Below are 19,307 nucleotides of genomic sequence, written 5' to 3'. Positions count from 1 at the left end.
TATATACTATAAATCTTACATTGATAGGTAAATGTAAAGAAATAAATTAATGTACCGAATGGGTGGGTTTGTACTTTGTAGAGTTAAGAATTACACTAATCACTAAAAAAAATTAACCAAGAAACACCTATTAAAAAAAATTAACCCAGAAACAAGTTAACAAGAAGTAGGACGTCCAAAACTCTTTTTCAGTCTCGTGTGGCGTGCAAGCTTTAAGTAAAAAATAAAAAAATAAAAAAATAAAAAAAATGCAAACAAAAGCAAACAAAATCCCAAAAATTCACAACTAAAAGTCCACTATGTCTCTATCCGAAAATTATTGTATATACTGATAGTATTATAAATATATATTTTATCCTTTCATATAAATTGTAGATTTTACTATAAATTTAATTAGTGAGACTCACAATTATATGAGCGAAAAAAAAATATATTTATAGTGTGATAGTCACTTTATAAGTATAAATGCTTATAAGGTATGGGGACAAAACTCTTGTGGCGTGCAAGCTTTAAGTAAAAAATAAAAAAATGCAAACAAAATCCCAAAAATTCACAACTACAAGTCCACTCTGTCTCTATCCGAAAATTATTGTATATACTGATAGAATTATAAATATGTATTTCATCCTTTCATATAAATTGTAGATTTTACTATAAATTTAATTAGTGAGACTCATAATTATATGAGCTAAAAAATATATATATTTATGGTCTGATAGTCATTTTATAAGTATAAGTGCTTGTAAGGTATGGGGGCAAAAGCCGAAGTTTAAATTTCTAGAAACAAATTTCTCACACGTATATACTTTAATTATGTTAAAGTAAAATTTCTATATCATATAAAAATAAAAATAAAAAATAAATCTCACTTTTATCTCTTGCTCTCATTGGACATCCTCTTCTCTTGAAACAACAAAGTCAGGCTACTTCAAAACTCACATTTTTCAGTTTTTGCCAGCCGCACGGTAGCCATCAACATTATCAGTTTTTGCCAGGCACATGGTAGCCATCAACAGCCAGCAAGGGGTCTACTCCACAGCAAAACGACAGTACACTTCTCTTTTAATCCTTGTTCACGTCGGCATCTTTCATGGTTTTTAATCCTTGTACACTGGCTTGGTTTTTTTTTTTGTGTGGAACGGGTTTTGGAGTTTAAAGAACGGTTCCCCGTTCCGGCTTTCAAAACCATGCCGGCAAGGTCTACTTCCGTGGAATAAGTGAAAATGATACTTTATGTTAATTGGCAGGCTCCGGCTGATCACTACGACCATCTTTATTATGGGAAGGGGACGACAAAGAGAAAAATATTAGGGACCAAGAACCAACTCAAAAATTATTAAATGTGTATTACTAATAAAGTGACCAAAAGGATTTTCTTTTGAAGTTTAAATCATCGAAAGGGAGCAAAACATAACAACAATACAAATATAATAATATTAATGATAATAAGAAAAATGGATTAAGTCTTCTCAAATAAATAAATAAATAAATAAATAAACATGGACTAAGTAATGAGCATTGAACAGTCACGAACGGTTATAAAAACTCCCCCTTATGGGAACTTGAACTTATTGTACGTGTTTCCTCCAGTCCTAAGAAAGAGAGGAACTATAGATAAAATGGAGATAGAGCTGTTGTGGTTGATACTTTCAGTTCTGTTGGGTGGCTATGTCTTTGTGTTTGGGTTTCTCAGGAGATTCAATGAGTGGTATTATGTTAGAAGGCTGGGGAAAACACAATATCCTCTCCCTCCTGGGGATATGGGGTGGCCTTACCTTGGGGGTCTTCCAACTTTCCTCAAAGCTTTCAAATCTGATGACCCTGATTCCTACATATACAACCTTGTTTCCAAGTCTCTCTCTCTCTCTCTCTGTCTCTCTCTCTCTCTCTCTCTCTCAAACACCCATCACACAGTATTTTACATGCATGTAAACTGTAAAGGCATTCTTTGTTTATTGACCTCTAAATTATGATTATCATTTAGTAACATGATTAGTGTAGCATAAAGTGAAGTACAAAAAGTAGGTTAAAAGATTTGTTCAAATTAGTGCAACATTACTTTCTTGTTGGGATCACCACTAAATCATTTTTATTGTACATTAATAACAACCTACAACCTCAATAATTATAAAAAATGTGAAATTTGCTATGATATTTAAGATTTCATAAATAACAAAATACTGCTTAACTTTCAAGATGCCAAGCAAATGGAATTTTATTGTTAACGAATTTTTTTTAAGCACATATTTATACTTTTTTTTTTCTTGTGGAATTACAGATATGGCCGGACAGGTATCTACAAAACATACATGTTTGGGAAGCCAAGTGTGATTGTTTGTACCCCAGAAACATGTAGGAAAGTTTTGACAAATGATGACCAATTCAAACTAGGTTATCCTAAAGCAACAACAATCCTTACAGGTAAATCCTTCCATGGCATTACAAATGCTGAGCACAAACGATTGCGCCGGCTAACCACAGCTCCCATCAATGGCCATGAGGCACTGTCTGGATATATAGATCTTATAGAGGGCATAGTGGTTAGTTCTTTGGAGGAGTGGGCTAGCATGAATCGGCCAGTCGAGCTCTTGGCAGAGTTGAGAGGGGTTGCCTTTAAAGTCATTACAAACATTTTCATCAGTACATATAGTGAATCAGTTATAACATCAGTAGAGAACTTGTACACAGACTTAAATGCAGGAATAAAGTCTCAGGCCATTAATCTTCCGGGATTTGTATTCCACAGAGCACTCAAGGTAAAGTCTCATCAGCAAAGAAAACAATAAAAAAGAAAGACCTAATGTATGCCTTGCTACTTTCTTTTTTTAACTTAGTTAGGGCTCTTTTTTGCCCATTATACTGTTTTCAAAAATAATTTTGTTATATGGCCTCAAACGAAACTATTTTGTTATGTAACCTCATTTGGAACAAATAATAATAACAATAACAATAATAATAATAATGATAATAATATCTTACTATCTCTATTTTATGTAGTAGTCGTCTAGTAATGGATGAAAATTGTTAGTTTCCAACTTTGTTGTATTTGTAAAACAAATGAGACTTCATGGTGGTTTTCTTTCTTCAGGCACGAAAGAAGTTGGTGAAGATATTCCAATCTGTACTAGACAAAAAGAGGGTCACGATGAAAGACAACACCAATCAAACAGATGCGAAAAAAGATATGATGGATTTACTTATGGGAGTCAAAGACGAAGATGGTAAACAATTGGCGGATTTGGATATTATAGATTTATTAATCGTGTTCATGTTAGCTGGTCATGAAAGCTCAGCCCATGGTGCATTATGGTCAATCATTTATCTATCAGAAAATCCAGAGGTCTTCAAAATAGCAAAGGTTGGTTTGTAGTATGTATTGAAATAGTATACTAGATCGTGTAACGTGATACCCAACAGAGCTAGATGCCTAGATTGGAATAAATCTTATCTTAAGAGAGAACATATAGTTTAAAGGCACAGTTGAATTAGAATTACTTCTCACTTAACCTTTGCTTCTGGCCAATTAGATAAAATACAAAAAAAAAAAAAAAAAAAAAAAAAGATTATTTCACTAAACTTGGATTCCACTTTTCAGGAAGAGCAAGAGAAGATCATGAAGAGAAGACCATCTACACAAAAAGGGCTTAGCCTTAAAGAGATTAGACAAATGGAATATCTTTCAAAGGTATGCACGCATTGAAGAAGCATGCAATTCCTATCTAGGGAAGAGAAATTATTCAAGATTGTTTTAAAAAGCATATGAGGCATTACTGTTCTTATAAGAAAACTAGTACTAATGATGGGACAATCTAAGGAGTAGAAAATGATTATACACATGTGAAACAAGTTTATGTCAAATTCCTTCAGGAAAAATGATGAACGAGCTAAACAAAAATTAACAAGCTCCAAATTTTTATGAACTAGGTAATTGATGAGATGCTGCGCAGAACTAGCATCTCATTTTCAGTTTTCAGAGAGGCGAAAGAGGATGTTAATATGAATGGTTAGTTCTTCAATCACCTATATATTTTCAAACTCTATCATCCCTCTTTTATATTATGGCTTCTTAAAGAAATTTATTTACTTGTAGGTTATCTAGTTCCAAAAGGATGGAAAGTTTTAGTCTGGAATAGAGGTGTTCATATGGATCCTGAAACCTATGCAAACCCAAAGGAATTTGATCCTTCAAGATGGGATGTAAGCTGAACAAAGTTTTAGTATCTTACAATTCTTTTCTTATTCCCTTCTGTCGGTTACTTACATTTCTGAAAAAAGTTAATTTGGTTGAGAAGTTTCTTTTTGTTAAGTCTTTTAAAGAAGTCTTTGTCAAAAAAAGAAAAAAGAAAAAAAAAAAGAGGTATTTTGAAGAAGTTATATTATTACTATTTAATAACAAGTCTAAAAAATTGATAATCATGTTTGCTCAACTTTTGTCTAGAATCATAAACCCAGAGCTGGAAGTTTCCTTCCATTTGGAGCAGGAAGTAGGATATGCCCTGGAAGTGATCTGGCCAAGCTTGAGATCGCCATTTTCCTTCATCATTATATCCTTAACTACAAGTGAGATTGCATGCTTTCTTTTTGCAACCTTTAAACATTAATTAGTTCATGTCAAATAAAATTAACTTTTTTCTCTCTGTATATGTTTACAAGGTTTTTTTTTTTTAATTGGTACAGTGTGGAGCGACTTAATCCAGGTTGCCCAGTGAAGTATTTACCGGTAGCAAGGCCTACAGACATGTGCCTTGCAAAAATCATCAAAGTCACATAATTATTTACATTGCCAATAAAGTGAGAGGCTTAGGTCCAGTGCATATAATGCACTGAACTTGTTAAGAGGGTGACATATATTCAAAAGTGAATACGTATTATAATTTTAATAGGTTCAATGTACGTAACTGGACACTAAATTCAAACCTCACCCACATATATAAATACTCTCTAGTTTAAGTTGGAAACCACCCTAAATTACGTGGGACAAATTTAATATATATATTTCGTGCTAGTCATAAAGCCTTGTATGTGCACTACAAAAAACTTGATTTTTAACAGCGGTTGTAACCACTTCTAAAACTATTAAAAAATGCTGCTAAATGTCATAGAGGTCTATACCAGCAGTTTTCTAAACCACTACTACAACTTGAATAACCGCTGTTAAGTTGCCGTCGCTATAGGTTACTATAGGTTATAGCAGCGGTTTTAGGAATCGCTGGTATAGAAAACATCTATAGCAGCAGTTTATAAACCGCCTTGAAGGAATTAAAAACTGCTAGTACACAACTTTACCTTTTGGAATTAATTATTTATACCAACGGTTATGTAACTGCTGCTATAGATTTTTTAGTAGCAGTTCATAGAACCACTGCTAGAGAATTAAAAATTGCTAATACACACGGCCCTTCCTTTCAAAATTAATTATTTGTACCAACAGTTATGTGACCGCTCCTATAGATTATTTAGCAGCAATTCATAGAACTGCTGCTAGAGAATTAAAAAAAAAACGCTAGTACATAGAGCCCTTCTTTTTGAAATTAATTATTCATACCAGCGGTTATGTAATTGCTGCTATAGATTCTTTAGCAACAGTTCTATAAACCGCTACTAAACAAAATTAAAAATGTTTGTAAATCCTTCCCTTATTTCTAGCATGAATTATTTTTAACAGCGATTTTGTGAATTGCTACTAGATATTCTTTAACAACAGTTTTATAGAACACTGCTATAAAATAAAATAAACCACTAGTTCTCCCATTCATACACTTTGTTATAAATTAGTTATTGCAACAAAAAACAACCGCTACTATAGGATCCATATAGGAGCAGTTATAAAAACTGTTACCGAAGGTATAAACATTATTGAATATTACAAAAATATTTTTATAATGAAATTTTCCCTGAAAATTAGTAATATAACATGTTTGGAATGTTATTAAAATCCACAATTCCAAAAATCAAAGTAATAAAATAATTGCAAATAGTTAATAATATTGATCCAAATGAAGAAATAAAAATTTACAATTCGAAGTTTGAAATCACAAATAGCTAAATAAAAGTATAAACAATATTTTTTGGTACTTAAGATAAGACAAGGATAAAATAATTGTAAACAACCTACAATAAAAAATAAGAATATAAATATTCCCTTTGAAGTATGCCAAAAGTCACTCCAGCATGAAACTTGGTCTCCCTTTATATTCCAATGTATTGTCTTTGTTTCCTGGAATACAATAAACCATATATATGCATTAGTGAAAACTGTATATATAGGCAAATCTTAGAATACATCAAATGGCTATTGGAAAAAAAATGATGACAAATACATATCTTCTCATGTGCATTATTTTTATTGTATTACCTCTAAACCAAGAGTCAACAAGCTTAGCATAATCTTGGCGATTTACTAAATTTGGAGCCTCAGCCACTATTTGTGTTGCAGTTTTTGACTTATCAAAGTGTTTTGCTTTCAAAGCATGCTTCCAATTCATCCATTGATCAGCCAATCTCTTTAAATTATGATGCTTGATTATCTCTCTTGCAATCTCATCTTGGGGGAAGTCAAACTTTGTCTGAAACACAAATACATATTAAAAAAAAAAAAAAAAAAACCATAACGACTATGTAGAAGCATTCTTTCTATATATATATATATATATATATATATATATATAAATCAATGTAGAAGCATTGAAATTCTAGAAAGAAGTATAATATATGTTACTAAAATTTTAATACCTCAATTATATTCCAACAATTTTCTTTGTAGTCATTTGGCATTGTACGCCAACTAACAACATTAATAGAATTGATTAAACCTATAGCTTTCACGTTTAGTAGGCTAGAAATAACGGTCAAAAGACAATTTAAACTTAAATTTGTTTATGCACAAAAAAAAAAAGTAGTCAACACCACAATCATACTTTTAATTAAGTGTTACGTGCTACAAGGACTAAAAACATAAGTAATCATAGTCATAGATAGCTGTAATCATATTCATAAGACATTTTAGTTTTTTTTTTTTTTTACAAAAAAATTTAGTAATTAATCCTAAAAAATATTAATTTTCACTAATATTTGATTAAATTAGTATATATTCATGAAATTTAAGAATCACATGCACATATTCAAAGTCAAAACTAAGCCTCAATTCAATCATTACTCATTTTATTTTAAAAAAAAATGCTAAATCTCAATAGATCAAGAAATACAAAAAAAAAAACCCTAATAAAAAAACTAATTAAAATTATTTTGTTTTATTTATATGCTGTATAACATATTTATTTATAAAAAAATGCATAATACTTTAAAAATCTTGATGTTTACCTGGGGAGTAATGGTTAAAAACCATACATTCAATCACTCTTCAGTCTCCACTCTCTTAGATTTGGAGGAAATAGCATTTCTCTGAGAAAATTGTAAAAAAAATATTGAAGATTAAGAAAATTGATGAAGTGGGAGACAAAGAGAGAGGGGTTAAAAACTCACCCGTGAGTTGTTGTTACGACTCCTTCTACAAGAGTTTTTTTTTTTTTTCTTGAGGAGATGAAAATTATTGGCAGCTAGGTTTTATTTTTTAACATGGCGGGTAACTACAATTTTGAAATAAAGATAAAGAAGGTCAATATCAGAAACCAAGATAAGATAAAGACTTTTAAAAAGTTAAAAATAATTATACGTAAAAACCAAGATGAGATAAGAATTCAATGGGTTAATAAATAAATAAATAAAAAGGCAGTTAAAAAATAAGTTTATTTGGGAGAAAAAAAAGGAACTTGAATTTCACTTTCCAACCCACGTTTATTTGGGAGGGAAAAAAAAAAAAAAAAAAAAAGAACACTTCCAACACACGTTCATTTGGGAGGGAAATTAAAAAAAAAAAAAAAAAAGAAGGTAAAAGAAACTTCCAGCACACAGGTTTATTAGGGAGGGAAAAAAATAAAAACACACGTTTATTTGGGAGGGAAACAAAAAATAGAGCACTTACAACCCACGTTCATTTGGGAGGAAAAAATAAAAAAAAACTTCCAGCACACAAGTTTATTAGGGAGGGAAAAAAATAAAAAAGAAATTGAAAGAGTTCCAATTAGTAGGGATCGAACCCACCTTCTCAAGGTAAGTGTCCAAGATAAGAACCAACGGACTAAACACTAGAATTGTAAAAAAAGCTGGCAATCTATGAGTATTAACTATAATTTAAAGAATTTGAAAAATTAAAATAATTTATGACACCTACTAATTAATAAAAATATAAAATACATAAGCTTATATATAAATTTTTTATTATAAATAATATATTTAGCATTAATCATTATGTTTTATAGTTGAAGGATTAATATTTTAATTTTAATTTTTTTATATGATTTATCATTCTATATTTTTATAATATAAAATTATTTTATTTCTTTATATTTTTAATCAATATTGGTCATTTGTACAGAAGGTGGCAATTCGTGTTTGCGAATTGGGTTCATGTCTTGTCGAGCCATGAATATTAGGTTATATGGGTTAACCCGAACTCGACTTGTTTAGTAAACGTGCCAAGAATTCTCAACCCGAACACGACCTGTTTATCAAACAGGTCAACTCAACCTAACATGTTTAACTCGTTTAATTAACAAGTCATGTAAAAGTCAATGCAAATGAGCCATTTTAAATAATCTATTTGATTAGCAAGTCATACCTAACCAATATAATTTTTATCAATTCTCATATATAAATAAAATTAAAATATAATTACAACCATAAATATAGTAATAAACATATAAAAATTACCATAAATTAAGCAATAATATCAAAAATAATTAATAACTTTAAAAGCTAAATGAGTTAAACAAGTTAGATAGGTTCGCATGTTGAACACAAACATGACCCGTTTATTAAACGGGTTAGCCGTGTCAACCCAAATATGTCCCAAATATATTCAGCCTCAACTCATAACCTGTTTATAAATAGGTTAATCGTGTTAGGTTCACGGGTTGTGTCAGATTTTGCCACTCCTTTTGTAGAACTTTGTTCCATTTTAGTATTTTTTTTTTATTAGTGAATACGTATTTCTTGTACTTTATCCCAAAATAGATTTGTTGTTCACTTCGATGAATTCTAGTGTGTAGATAGAAGTTCGGGACCGTAAGTTCAAAGCTTTTGAGATTCTCTTTTCAACAATTAACAATTGATCTCGTAATCCCTTAACATATTCCCTCTTGCAACTCGCAAGACACAATATGTCAAAGTTTGAAATTTTCAATTTTTGTGAAGTTAATTCCATAACATCAATGAAGTGAGTTTTGGTTGGCAAATTAAAGAAATTCCAAACAAAATCTTGAAACCAAGCAGCTTGAATAAAAGAGCATCCCTGTAATAGGTGAGAGGTGGATTTCGCCCCTTCATTTCATAGAACACAAGCGTAACTAGGAGAAAATATTTCGATCAAAGAGGACAATATCATCATGCACATGGGGGCAGGGCGTGACAGATGGTATCAGAGCTGAGGACGGCTCTCCTCTGAGAGTGTGGGTGAGGCATTGGGTGCCAAGAGTCCCACATCGCTTAAGTGAGTGTCCAGAGCCTAGTTCATAAGGGGTGCCCTCCATTAATGCGTATGAGGCATTTTCCCACGAGGCTTGGTGTCATGTGGGAAGAACAAAACCTTGAGGGACTAAGAGAGCCTTCGGGCCGCCCATAGAGGACAAGATCATGCACATAGGGGTAGGACATGACAGATGGAATCAGAGCCGAGGATGGCTCTCCTCTAAGGGTGTGGGTGAGGCACTGGGTGGAGCCCCACATCGCTTAAGTGAGTGTCCAAAGCCTAGTTCATAAGGGGTGCCCTCCCTTGATGTGTAGAAGCCTTTTCCCCAGAGGCTTGGTGTCATGTGGAAAGAATAAAACCTTGAGGGACTAAGAGAGCCTTCAAGCCACCTAAAGAGGACAAGATAGTATCGTAGGTGTAGCCTGATAGCCTTTATTTGCCTGTTTACATTTTTGAGCCTATCCTCTTCCTCGACACAGGCTTTTGGTTCAAACGTTCCTTGGGTTGGTCTTATCAGAATTCTAGATAATGGTTTGTTTTCAGACAAGTCTTCTCTGGGCTAATTCCCTTGACCTTTGGGCCAAAATGCTTGGTTTGAGCCCATTCACTTTCCTTAATACATAATTGGGCCCCTTTGGGCTCAACCTAAGCCCAATCCTCTTTGATATTTCCTTCCCCCCCTCCCCACCACCCACCCACATTTATAATTTCATTTGCTTCTCAATAATGCACTCAAATTTTTGGTTTATAATTTGAAAACTTCATTATTTATATTGGAAGTTTTTTGGCCCTAGCCTTTAGACCAATGTCAATGTTAGCAGTTTAGTTTCTCTTAACTAAATTTGTTATATTATAAAAATAAAATGCCTAGATCTCACCGCATTGCACTTGGCCTTAGTATGGTCGAAACCCATGGCAACAACTCAACAATAAGGACAACGGATTTTGAACAATGAAATTTGCCCACCTCCATATAGTTACGTTATTTTTTTTTTTTAAATGAGTATTTTTAATCAAAATAACAAACTATCATATTTTTAGATTTTTATATTGGTCATTATAAATTATTTTATTTTGATAGGATTTTAGACTAACGGTTCTTGAAGTTATGAAATAATAAATATGGTACAAGTTAATTTTAAGACCGAAAAAATTGAGTATGTTGATAACATAATCAATTTTTTTTCATACTCCATATTATAGTCTTGAGAGCTAAAATTATTTGTTCTTAACTATGTTATTAATTATATATAGAAGAAATTATTTATTTCCATAAAAAATAAAATGAAAATTATTTGTTTCACCAAAAAAAAATTAATTTCTTAGATAAAACATGACCCACGTAATAGCCTGAAGATTATTTTGCTCTTCAATCGTTAACAATCTTCATTTTGAAATAGATGTCTATCAAAAACTAATATTTATCCCATTAAAAAAAAAAATAACTGTCATCCGTAATACCCAAATCTTAGATTTATTTTGGCGCAGGCGCGAAATGAAATATTGCTTTGCTGCTTTCACTTCTCTTTTGTCTCTCTTCCGTGTCTGTCTTTCACTTCTCTATCGCAAGGAGGAACTAATTTTTCAGAAGGTTTGTAATTTTTTCATCCATTTTTATTCCTCTTTCTAATGTCATAAATTGTACAGAGGTAGTCAAAGTATGCTAATATTAAGATAGTTGGGTCTAGCCTTACTCTGTATACTTGGCTTAGTCAAATGAAAGTTTATATCGTTTCAGGTTAAAAAAAAAAGACTTATTTTAATGGTGGTATGGTGTTTTCGGCTAAACATTGTTTGTATGCTGTTTTGATTTATATGCTTTACATCTACTCATTGAAGTCTCTTGGCCTTGATGTCAATCACGAGAAATTGGCTTACAGATGTAATTGTGTATGGGTTTGATGAATAAAGAAGATTCAGTCAATGCAATAGATTAATATTTTTTAAAAACTATAAATACACAAGGAAAATCCTTCACACTCTCTAATCTTACCGCTAGCATTCTTTCACCAGCCTGCATGAAAACTTGCTGTGTACACAAAAACCATGATTAGTATCAGTTCAATGTAACCCCACAATACCAATTATCTGAAAAAAAAAAAAACATTCTTATAGGGTGAAAAATTATTAGTTAGGTTTGCGTTATTGCTATACGTTCCTTGTTGGATTTATGTATAATGAATATGTGATTTGTGTTGATAATTATCTATATTGATACTTTTCTAAATAGATAGGGGAAGGAAACGGATTCGTATAGTTAATGCTGAAATTGAGCCACAACCACAAGACCCATCACAGGGGTCATTAGGGCCTAATCAGTCACAAGACACACTACCTCTTGATCAATCACTTGGCCCATCAGCTAATCGATCAAGTGCCCTATTAGTGCCTCAACCTCAAGCAGATGATAATTTAGATGAGGAATCTACAGAAATAGAAGTTCAAATTACAGGTATTATGAAATTAAATAAATATTTTCTATTGTAGTCATTTTTCACAATACAATCTTAATTAAAAGTATGCTTTTGTTGTTGACCACATTTTTTTTTGTATAAATAATAGACCATGCAGGTGTACGTAGCACACGTGGGATAACACGTATGTCTGAGATATGGAATTTAACTGATGGGAAAAAAGTTGAGTTATCTTTTAATGGCTGTTTTCAGCCAGTTGAGCGTGAAGGTATTATTTTTAATCGATTTGTGGGCACTGTTGCAAGAAAGCCCAACTTATGTCCAATTAATTATTTTAATTGGCGTAAAGTGCCTACTGACTACAAAGATAAATGTTGGACTATTATTGAGGTATTAAAATTCTAGTACCTAAAGCTATATTTATTTTTTGAAATTTTTAATGTTTCTTTCATGTGGTTATATATATATTTTTTTTGTATTTATGATTCAGTCAAAATTTCACATTTCCAAAAATGAGGAAGAAAGAAAGATTATCAAACGTCTGACTTTAAAGGGTTTGGGTGAAAAGTGGAGGAATTGGAAGTGCGCCTTGAAAGCAAAGCATTATGATGAGTCAAAAACTGCAGCAGGGATAGTAGCTGAGGCCCCAAGTACAGTGAATCGCCAAGATTTTGCTACACTTGTAAACTTTTGGTTTAGTAGAGATGGACTGGTATATATAACATTATCTTATACATTATGGCATCTAATGCTTTGGTAGAACACTTATTCATAAATACAAATGAAAAGAAAAGTGAATTAACTTTAAGTTTAATCAGTGTGTTTTTATGTTGAATCTAGGAACGTAGCAGGGCTGGTAAGAAAGCCAGTAAAAAGAAAAAAGATGTACACACTGCAGGATCAAAATCTTATGCACAACATGCCTTTGATATGGTAATTACAAAGTTAGTACTTGGAAATAGTTTGTGTATTTTGCTTACATTCATTTGCATCCATTAAAATAATTAATATATTTGTGATGCAGTTCAAGAAAGATGGGGTTGCACCAAATCGAGGGAAGCTATATGTAAAGCTTCACAAAAAAAAGGATGGGATGCCTGTTAATGAGGATGCAAGTGAGAAAATTGTATGTGTCATCATATTTTTTTAGTATAAGAAATTTATTTCTACCATTCTCCATTTTTTTTTTAAACAAAATTTATAATTATTATCCTGATTCTTAGGACAAACTGAAGGAGTTCATGAGTCAAGAAGCTAGTGACTTGCCTGAAGGTGCAAATGGAAGTATAGCATGGTCTTCCACAGATGCGTTTTCTAAGGTAATGGGTAAAGAGAAACATGGTCGTGTGCGGGGTTTGGGATTTGGGCCAACTCCTTCTAACCAAAGTGGCTCAAAAAATAGCTGTTATGGAGGGATAAAGATAACTAGTGAAGATGAGAGGTTGAAAGATGAAAAGATACGTCGCTTGACAGATAAAGTATCAACCTTAGAAGATAAGTTGGCAATGGTTATGCAGCATATTCAACTCCCTGCTAATACTAATTTACAGGTTATAAATATGTGATATATTCTTTATGCTTTGCATGTTTTGTTAGGATTACTAAATTATGTTATTTTATATCTTTATATGATTGTTTTACTTTATAATTTAGGATAAAGGTGTGGCTAGTGGTTCCCCTCATCAACAATCTCCATGGCATCCCTTTGCTGCAACTGATGAAATGGAAATCTGAAGTAAGTTTTATTTTATTGTATTTCTTTCTAATTGATAATTGATCAACTTTTTTTTATTTTTAAAAAAATTTTTGATTTAGGATTCTAACCAGAAAGAAAACCACTTAATATTTTCAAATGTTATTCAATAGAAGTATAGTGAATGACAACATACTTTGTCTAATGGAGATATATTGTTTCTGATATTACAGGAAAGAAGAAAATATATTGGAGAAATAAAGAGGGAGCATTGGAGCAATGAAGAGGAAGCATATTTCACTGTTGTAGTGATTCTTGGTGATTAATGCTTTCAAAGCAGAATATTATGGCCTTAATTTTTATTGTTGCTTGCCTAATTAGTTTATGTTTGCTTGGGTACCAAACTATATTGTTTTTATTATGTGTCTAGATCACTATTTATTTTGGATTTTAAACAATATTATTGTCTGCAATTAATTTTAAACTATACTATTTTATACATATGTAAACTTACTTCTTTGCTACGAGCTACCAGTTAACATGACCGATGAATCTGCAGCAATAGCATTATCATCAATAATGCTTTGCACTTCATCAACTCTTGATATGGCTTTCCTTTTTGGGATAGATTTATAGGAATTTCTCCTAGCTGAACTATCATCTATGTCCTTAGGCTCTATATAATCTTATGCTACTAAGCTAAAAATGAACAGTAAAATTAGAAAAGGGGAAAAAAAATATATTTTTTAAAGTAACCAAAAATTATGCAGCAATGAGGAAAAATGGAATACACGTGAATGATAAAAATTTGAGTGCAAAAATTCAGAAAGAAATGGCAAAATATATAAAACAACAATAATATCAATGTTAAAAAATATGACCAAACAAACAAGATACAATACAACTGGGTTTACCTGTTACTTTGAAGCTTTAACGCATCTAACCTTATCTCAGTCCTTTGATCCTGTGTTTGTGTTTCTCTCTCGTGTTTGTTTTATGATTTACTCATCGCTGCTCTCTGTCAATCAGTGGAGTAATTGGTAAAGCAGAGTCCTCTCCAGCGTTCTTTTTCTCCCTCAAACACATGTCCTGTGTTCGTGTCAATGAGTAGAGCTGTTGGCTGACCACAAAGGCTACCAAAGAGATAACATCAAATAAATTAAGAGAAAAAGACTAAATAAACCCTTTCAGCCTGGTAGTATATTAAGGGTAAAAAAGTCATTACAATTATTAAGAAAATAATAAAGAAAGATCCAGAAGGTGCTGGACAAAGTCGGTCAAAAAAAGAGAGAACATGAAATAAATTAGGGGCAAAAGACTAAACAAATCCTTTCAGCCTGGTTGTATATTAATGGTAAAAAAGTCATTACCATTATTAAAAAAATAAAAAAATAAAAAGATCCAGAAGGTGCTGCTGGTCCTGCACGGTAAAAAAAAAAAAAAAAAAAAAGGTGGACAAAAGAATCCCACAAACAATAATGTGGTGCAATCAAGGACATCCTTGTTGTGTACAAATTAGAGCCACAGATTTCTACAAAGTCAAGCCAACACCAAATAGAATAAATATCCCAAGAGACGTTGCCACTATATATATATATATATATATATATATATACACACTCACACAATAGAATTCTACCACTACTATATAACATCACATATTTATATATTAGAGAAGGTCGGTTCATGCTTGTGACCCTTGTTGCTGTACACGAACAACAACAATTCAAGATTAGAGCCACAGACTCGTACAAAATCAAAGCCAAAACCAAATAGAAAAATAAATCCCTCTCTCTTTGGGACGTTGGCTCTCTATATACATATATACTAAGCACTCTCAATCTCTCTTTCTCTTTGGGTGTTTTGATCTCTCCACTGATTCGAGGTAAATATTCTCTCATTCACGCTTTTATTTTATTTTTATTTTTTTGTGTGTGTGGATCTTGGATTTAAACTTTAAAGTTTATATACAAAGCTAATGTCTTTCTCTATTTTTGTTTTGTAAAGATTTTATTTTATTTTGTGTCTGTGACTGTTTATGGTTCCTTTTCATTGTTATGAATTCAAACCTAATAAAACTTAATGCAATTTTTCTCAAAAAAAAAAAAAAAAAAACCAAACCAATTTTATGGACGGTGCTTTGATGTATACTTATAAAAGATTGATTTTTTCATAAAGACGGCTTTGGTTTGCTTTTTATGTTAAAATATCCACCCGTTAAAAAAAAATCTCTATACTTTTACTTTTCATTATGTTAGAAAATTTGCATGACTATTAGTGTTATAAAATATGTAGAAAAAAGTGTTTATTAGGTATTATGTTTTTAGAGAGTACTTATATTACATTAATTGTAATACATTCTAATACCATAATTTTGCAAATAATTTCTTTCAGATTTCACTTCTAATAGTGTTTGTGATTAGTTTAATATATTCCAATTCACTTAGGTAGGTCTACCAATAAAAATTATTTGGCTGACCAGATTAAACTAAACCAGACTTAGACCGTAATTGATGGTGCAAGTTTGTAATTTTTTGGGCAAGGATTTATCATGTTCCTACATTTAAAGGAGGTAGGCCTGATAATGGTGCAAGTTTGTAATTTAATGTTTTTTTTTATGGTCTTATTAATTTAATTTCAGCTTTATTTAATTTATCTTGTAGAACAATTGATACCCATGGATAAGAGTTGGATGAAAAAGCCTAGGCATTCAAAAGAGTATGTACTAGGGATTAATGACTTTTTGAAGTTTGCATCTAAAGTAAAGACTATAGATGGGATGATTTCATGTCCTTGTGAAAAATGTGTGAATTCAACTATGCTTGATGTTAATACTGTACGGGATCACTTAGTATCTTTTGGATTTTGCAATGGTTATGAATGTTGGTTTTTCCATGGAGAACCCTTGACTACTACAACAACTTCTTGTGAAACTAGTACAAGTCATGTCCAAGAGACCTTGAATGCACAAGAATTCTTGAATTCACAAGACATTTCCACTGAATATGGTGATATACCTAATATGATGCATGATTTATTGCGTGGCCACATAGTGAATGAATCTGGAGATAGTAATAATTCTTCAGTACCACTAGAAGAAGTCCCAAATGTGCAACAATCTAGGCAAGTTCCTAATCAAGAAGCGCAAAGGTTTTACAATTTACTTAAAGATGCTGATCAACATTTGTATGAAGGGTGCAAGAATTTTAGCAAGTTGTCGCCATTGTGCATTTATATCAGTTAAAGTGTCTTAATGGTTGGAGCAATAAGTCTTTTACAATGTTGCTCCAGATTTTGAAAGATATGCTTCCTTTGGATGCGAAGTTACCGAAAGACACATATGAGGCTAAGAAAATTATTAAGGATTTAGGACTTGGTTATGAGAAGATTGATGCATGTATAAATGATTGTATGTTATTTTGGAAAGAGATTGCCAATGATGAAGAGTGTAAAGTCTCGTCATACTTCCAGTGGGAAACAAATGAGAATGATAAGAAAAATAGTGGAAATGATAAGGAGAATAATGGGAAAGGTAAGAAAAATAGTGGGAAAGATAAGGATAATTTGATGAATGCTTCACTCAAGACAAGAAAGAAAAAAGTCTGCTAAGGTTTTGCGTTGGTTTCCTTTAAAGCCAAGACTACAAAGGTTGTTTATGTCTCCCAAAACAGCTTCTTCAATGAAATGGCATGCCGAGGGTCGCACAAAAGACGGAATAATAAGACATCCCGCGATTCTCTTGCTTGGAAAACATTTGACAATCATTATGTAGATTTCTCATCCGACCCTCGCAATGTTAGACTTGATTAGCGGTCGACGGATTTAATCCTTTTGGGAATATGAGTACTAGTCATAGTACATGGCCTGTTGTTTTGATTCCATACAATCTACCTCCTTGGATGTGCATGAAGAGATCTTCTTTCATGTTATCCTTGCTTATACCTGGGCCAAGTTCACCTTTAAATGATATAGATGTGTATTTACAACCTTTAATAGAAGAATTGAAGGAATTATGGGATGATGGAATATCAACGTACGACGTGTCTTCTAATGAGAATTTCAAGATGCATGCAGCATTGATGTGGACGATAAATGATTTTCCTGCATATGGTGATTTATCTGGTTGGGGCACTAAAGGGGAATATGCGTGTCCTCCTTGTAATTTTAATACTCGATCTCAGTGGTTAAAATATGGAGGAAAATATTGTTATATGGGCCATCGACGATTCTTGGAAGAAGATCACAGCTTCCGTAAAGATAGAAAATTTTTTGATGGGACCGAGGAAATGGAAAAAGCTCCTGTTATACCATCTGGCATTGACATCATGGTGCAAACTGAAGGCATTAATTGTATTTTTGGGAAGAAAAAGACCAAAGTCCAAAAAAAAAAGAGAAAGAGAAAGGAAGATGTAGACCAAGAACCAAAAGGATGGAAGAAGAGAAGTATATTTTTTGAATTGCCTTATTGGGAGAATCACATGTTGTGGCATAATCTTGATGTGATGCATATAGAAAAAAATGTTACAGATAATGTACTTGGCACAGTTCTAGAATTGCCACGCAAGACTAAGGATAACTTGAAGGCACGTCTTGACCTAAAAGATATGGGTATAAGACATACACTTCACCTTTAAAAGAGGGGAGATGATAAGACATATATGCCACGATCTTGTTTTACAATGGTCCAAAAAGAAAAGGATAGTTTCTTGAGAGTTTTGAAGAAAATAAAAGTTCCAGATGGCTATGCTTCAAACATTTCACGTTGTATCCAACTTAAACAACGCAAAATTTCTGGCTTGAAGAGTCATGATAGTCATATTATAATGCAACAACTTCTTCCAATAGCAATAAGAGGAGCTTTACCAAAGAAAGTCAGTATGGCTTTAATAGATTTATCTTGTTACTTTAGAGAAGTATGCTCCAAAGTCCTACAAGTAGAAGATCTTGAGAAACTTGAGTCTCGAATTGCAATGATATTATGTGAATTGGAAAAAATATTCCCTCCTTCTTTCTTTACTGTCATGGTTCATTTAGTTATCCATTTGGCCACTGAAGTGAAGATTGCTGGACCAGTCCATTATCGGTGGATGTATCCCATTGAGAGGTAAGTCATAATAATTTAAAATTATGTGCGTAATAAAGCTCATCCAGAGGCGTCTATTGCTGAAGGATACATTGCAGAAGAGTGCTTAATATTTTGCTCGCGATATTTGGAATCAGTTGAGACAGTATTCAATAGACCCATTAGAAATGTTGATGATGCTACAGGAGCAATGTCGAATATTCAACTTGATTCAACTGAATGGGTACAAGCACATCGTTATGTTCTATTCAATAGCAATGAAATTATTCCATTTCGCGAGTAAGTAATATTGATAAATATGATTCATATTTAATCATGTTAACTAAATGATAACTCTTAATAATAACACATGCTACATTTGTTTATATAGGTTACACAAGGAACGAATAAAGAGCAGAATACGTCCACGTCGCGTACCAGAAGAAGTTATTAATAAGATCCATATAGAAGAGTTTTGTGACTGGTTTCGAAATTATGTAAGTAATTCATTACTAATAATTTTCAGCATACAATAGAAGTAGTATAAGGGTTACTTAACTCATATTGATATATCATATATAATTTTAGGTTGTGGCCATGAGTAATACTGAG

The 19,307-nt window shown here is 32.2% G+C and overlaps 2 protein-coding genes and 2 long non-coding RNA genes across 4 annotated transcripts; 3 read left to right on the top strand and 1 right to left on the bottom strand.

The window, feature by feature from the left end:
* Positions 1-1,576: 1,576 nt before the first annotated feature.
* LOC142613787 (7,8-epoxymelianol synthase CYP88A154-like) lies at positions 1,577-4,961 on the top strand. The gene is made up of 8 exons (XM_075786288.1): positions 1,577-1,852; positions 2,279-2,756; positions 3,089-3,358; positions 3,596-3,685; positions 3,925-4,003; positions 4,091-4,197; positions 4,439-4,560; positions 4,678-4,961. Exons 1-8 carry the CDS (start codon positions 1,620-1,622, stop codon positions 4,769-4,771), a joined length of 1,473 nt encoding a protein of 490 aa, XP_075642403.1. The 5' UTR covers positions 1,577-1,619; the 3' UTR covers positions 4,772-4,961.
* Positions 4,962-11,402: 6,441 nt separating this feature from the next.
* Positions 11,403-14,758, bottom strand: LOC142612716 (uncharacterized). Its single transcript, XR_012840176.1, has 2 exons — positions 14,548-14,758; positions 11,403-11,555 (listed from the first exon to the last, which is right to left on the bottom strand). It is a non-coding gene; the product is annotated as an uncharacterized LOC142612716 (long non-coding RNA).
* On the top strand, positions 13,357-13,998 carry LOC142612717 (uncharacterized). The gene is made up of 3 exons (XR_012840177.1): positions 13,357-13,490; positions 13,594-13,675; positions 13,867-13,998. It is a non-coding gene; the product is annotated as an uncharacterized LOC142612717 (long non-coding RNA).
* Positions 14,759-16,912: 2,154 nt separating the features above from the next.
* Positions 16,913-18,267, top strand: LOC142611936 (uncharacterized). The gene is made up of 3 exons (XM_075784085.1): positions 16,913-17,165; positions 17,268-17,428; positions 17,545-18,267. Exons 1-3 carry the CDS (start codon positions 16,913-16,915, stop codon positions 18,265-18,267), a joined length of 1,137 nt encoding a protein of 378 aa, XP_075640200.1.
* Positions 18,268-19,307: the final 1,040 nt, after the last annotated feature.

This window comes from Castanea sativa, chromosome 10, assembly GCF_040712315.1.
Source record: "Castanea sativa cultivar Marrone di Chiusa Pesio chromosome 10, ASM4071231v1".
Classification (NCBI taxonomy): domain Eukaryota; kingdom Viridiplantae; phylum Streptophyta; class Magnoliopsida; order Fagales; family Fagaceae; genus Castanea; species Castanea sativa.
This window is presented reverse-complemented; position numbering and strand designations above follow the sequence as displayed.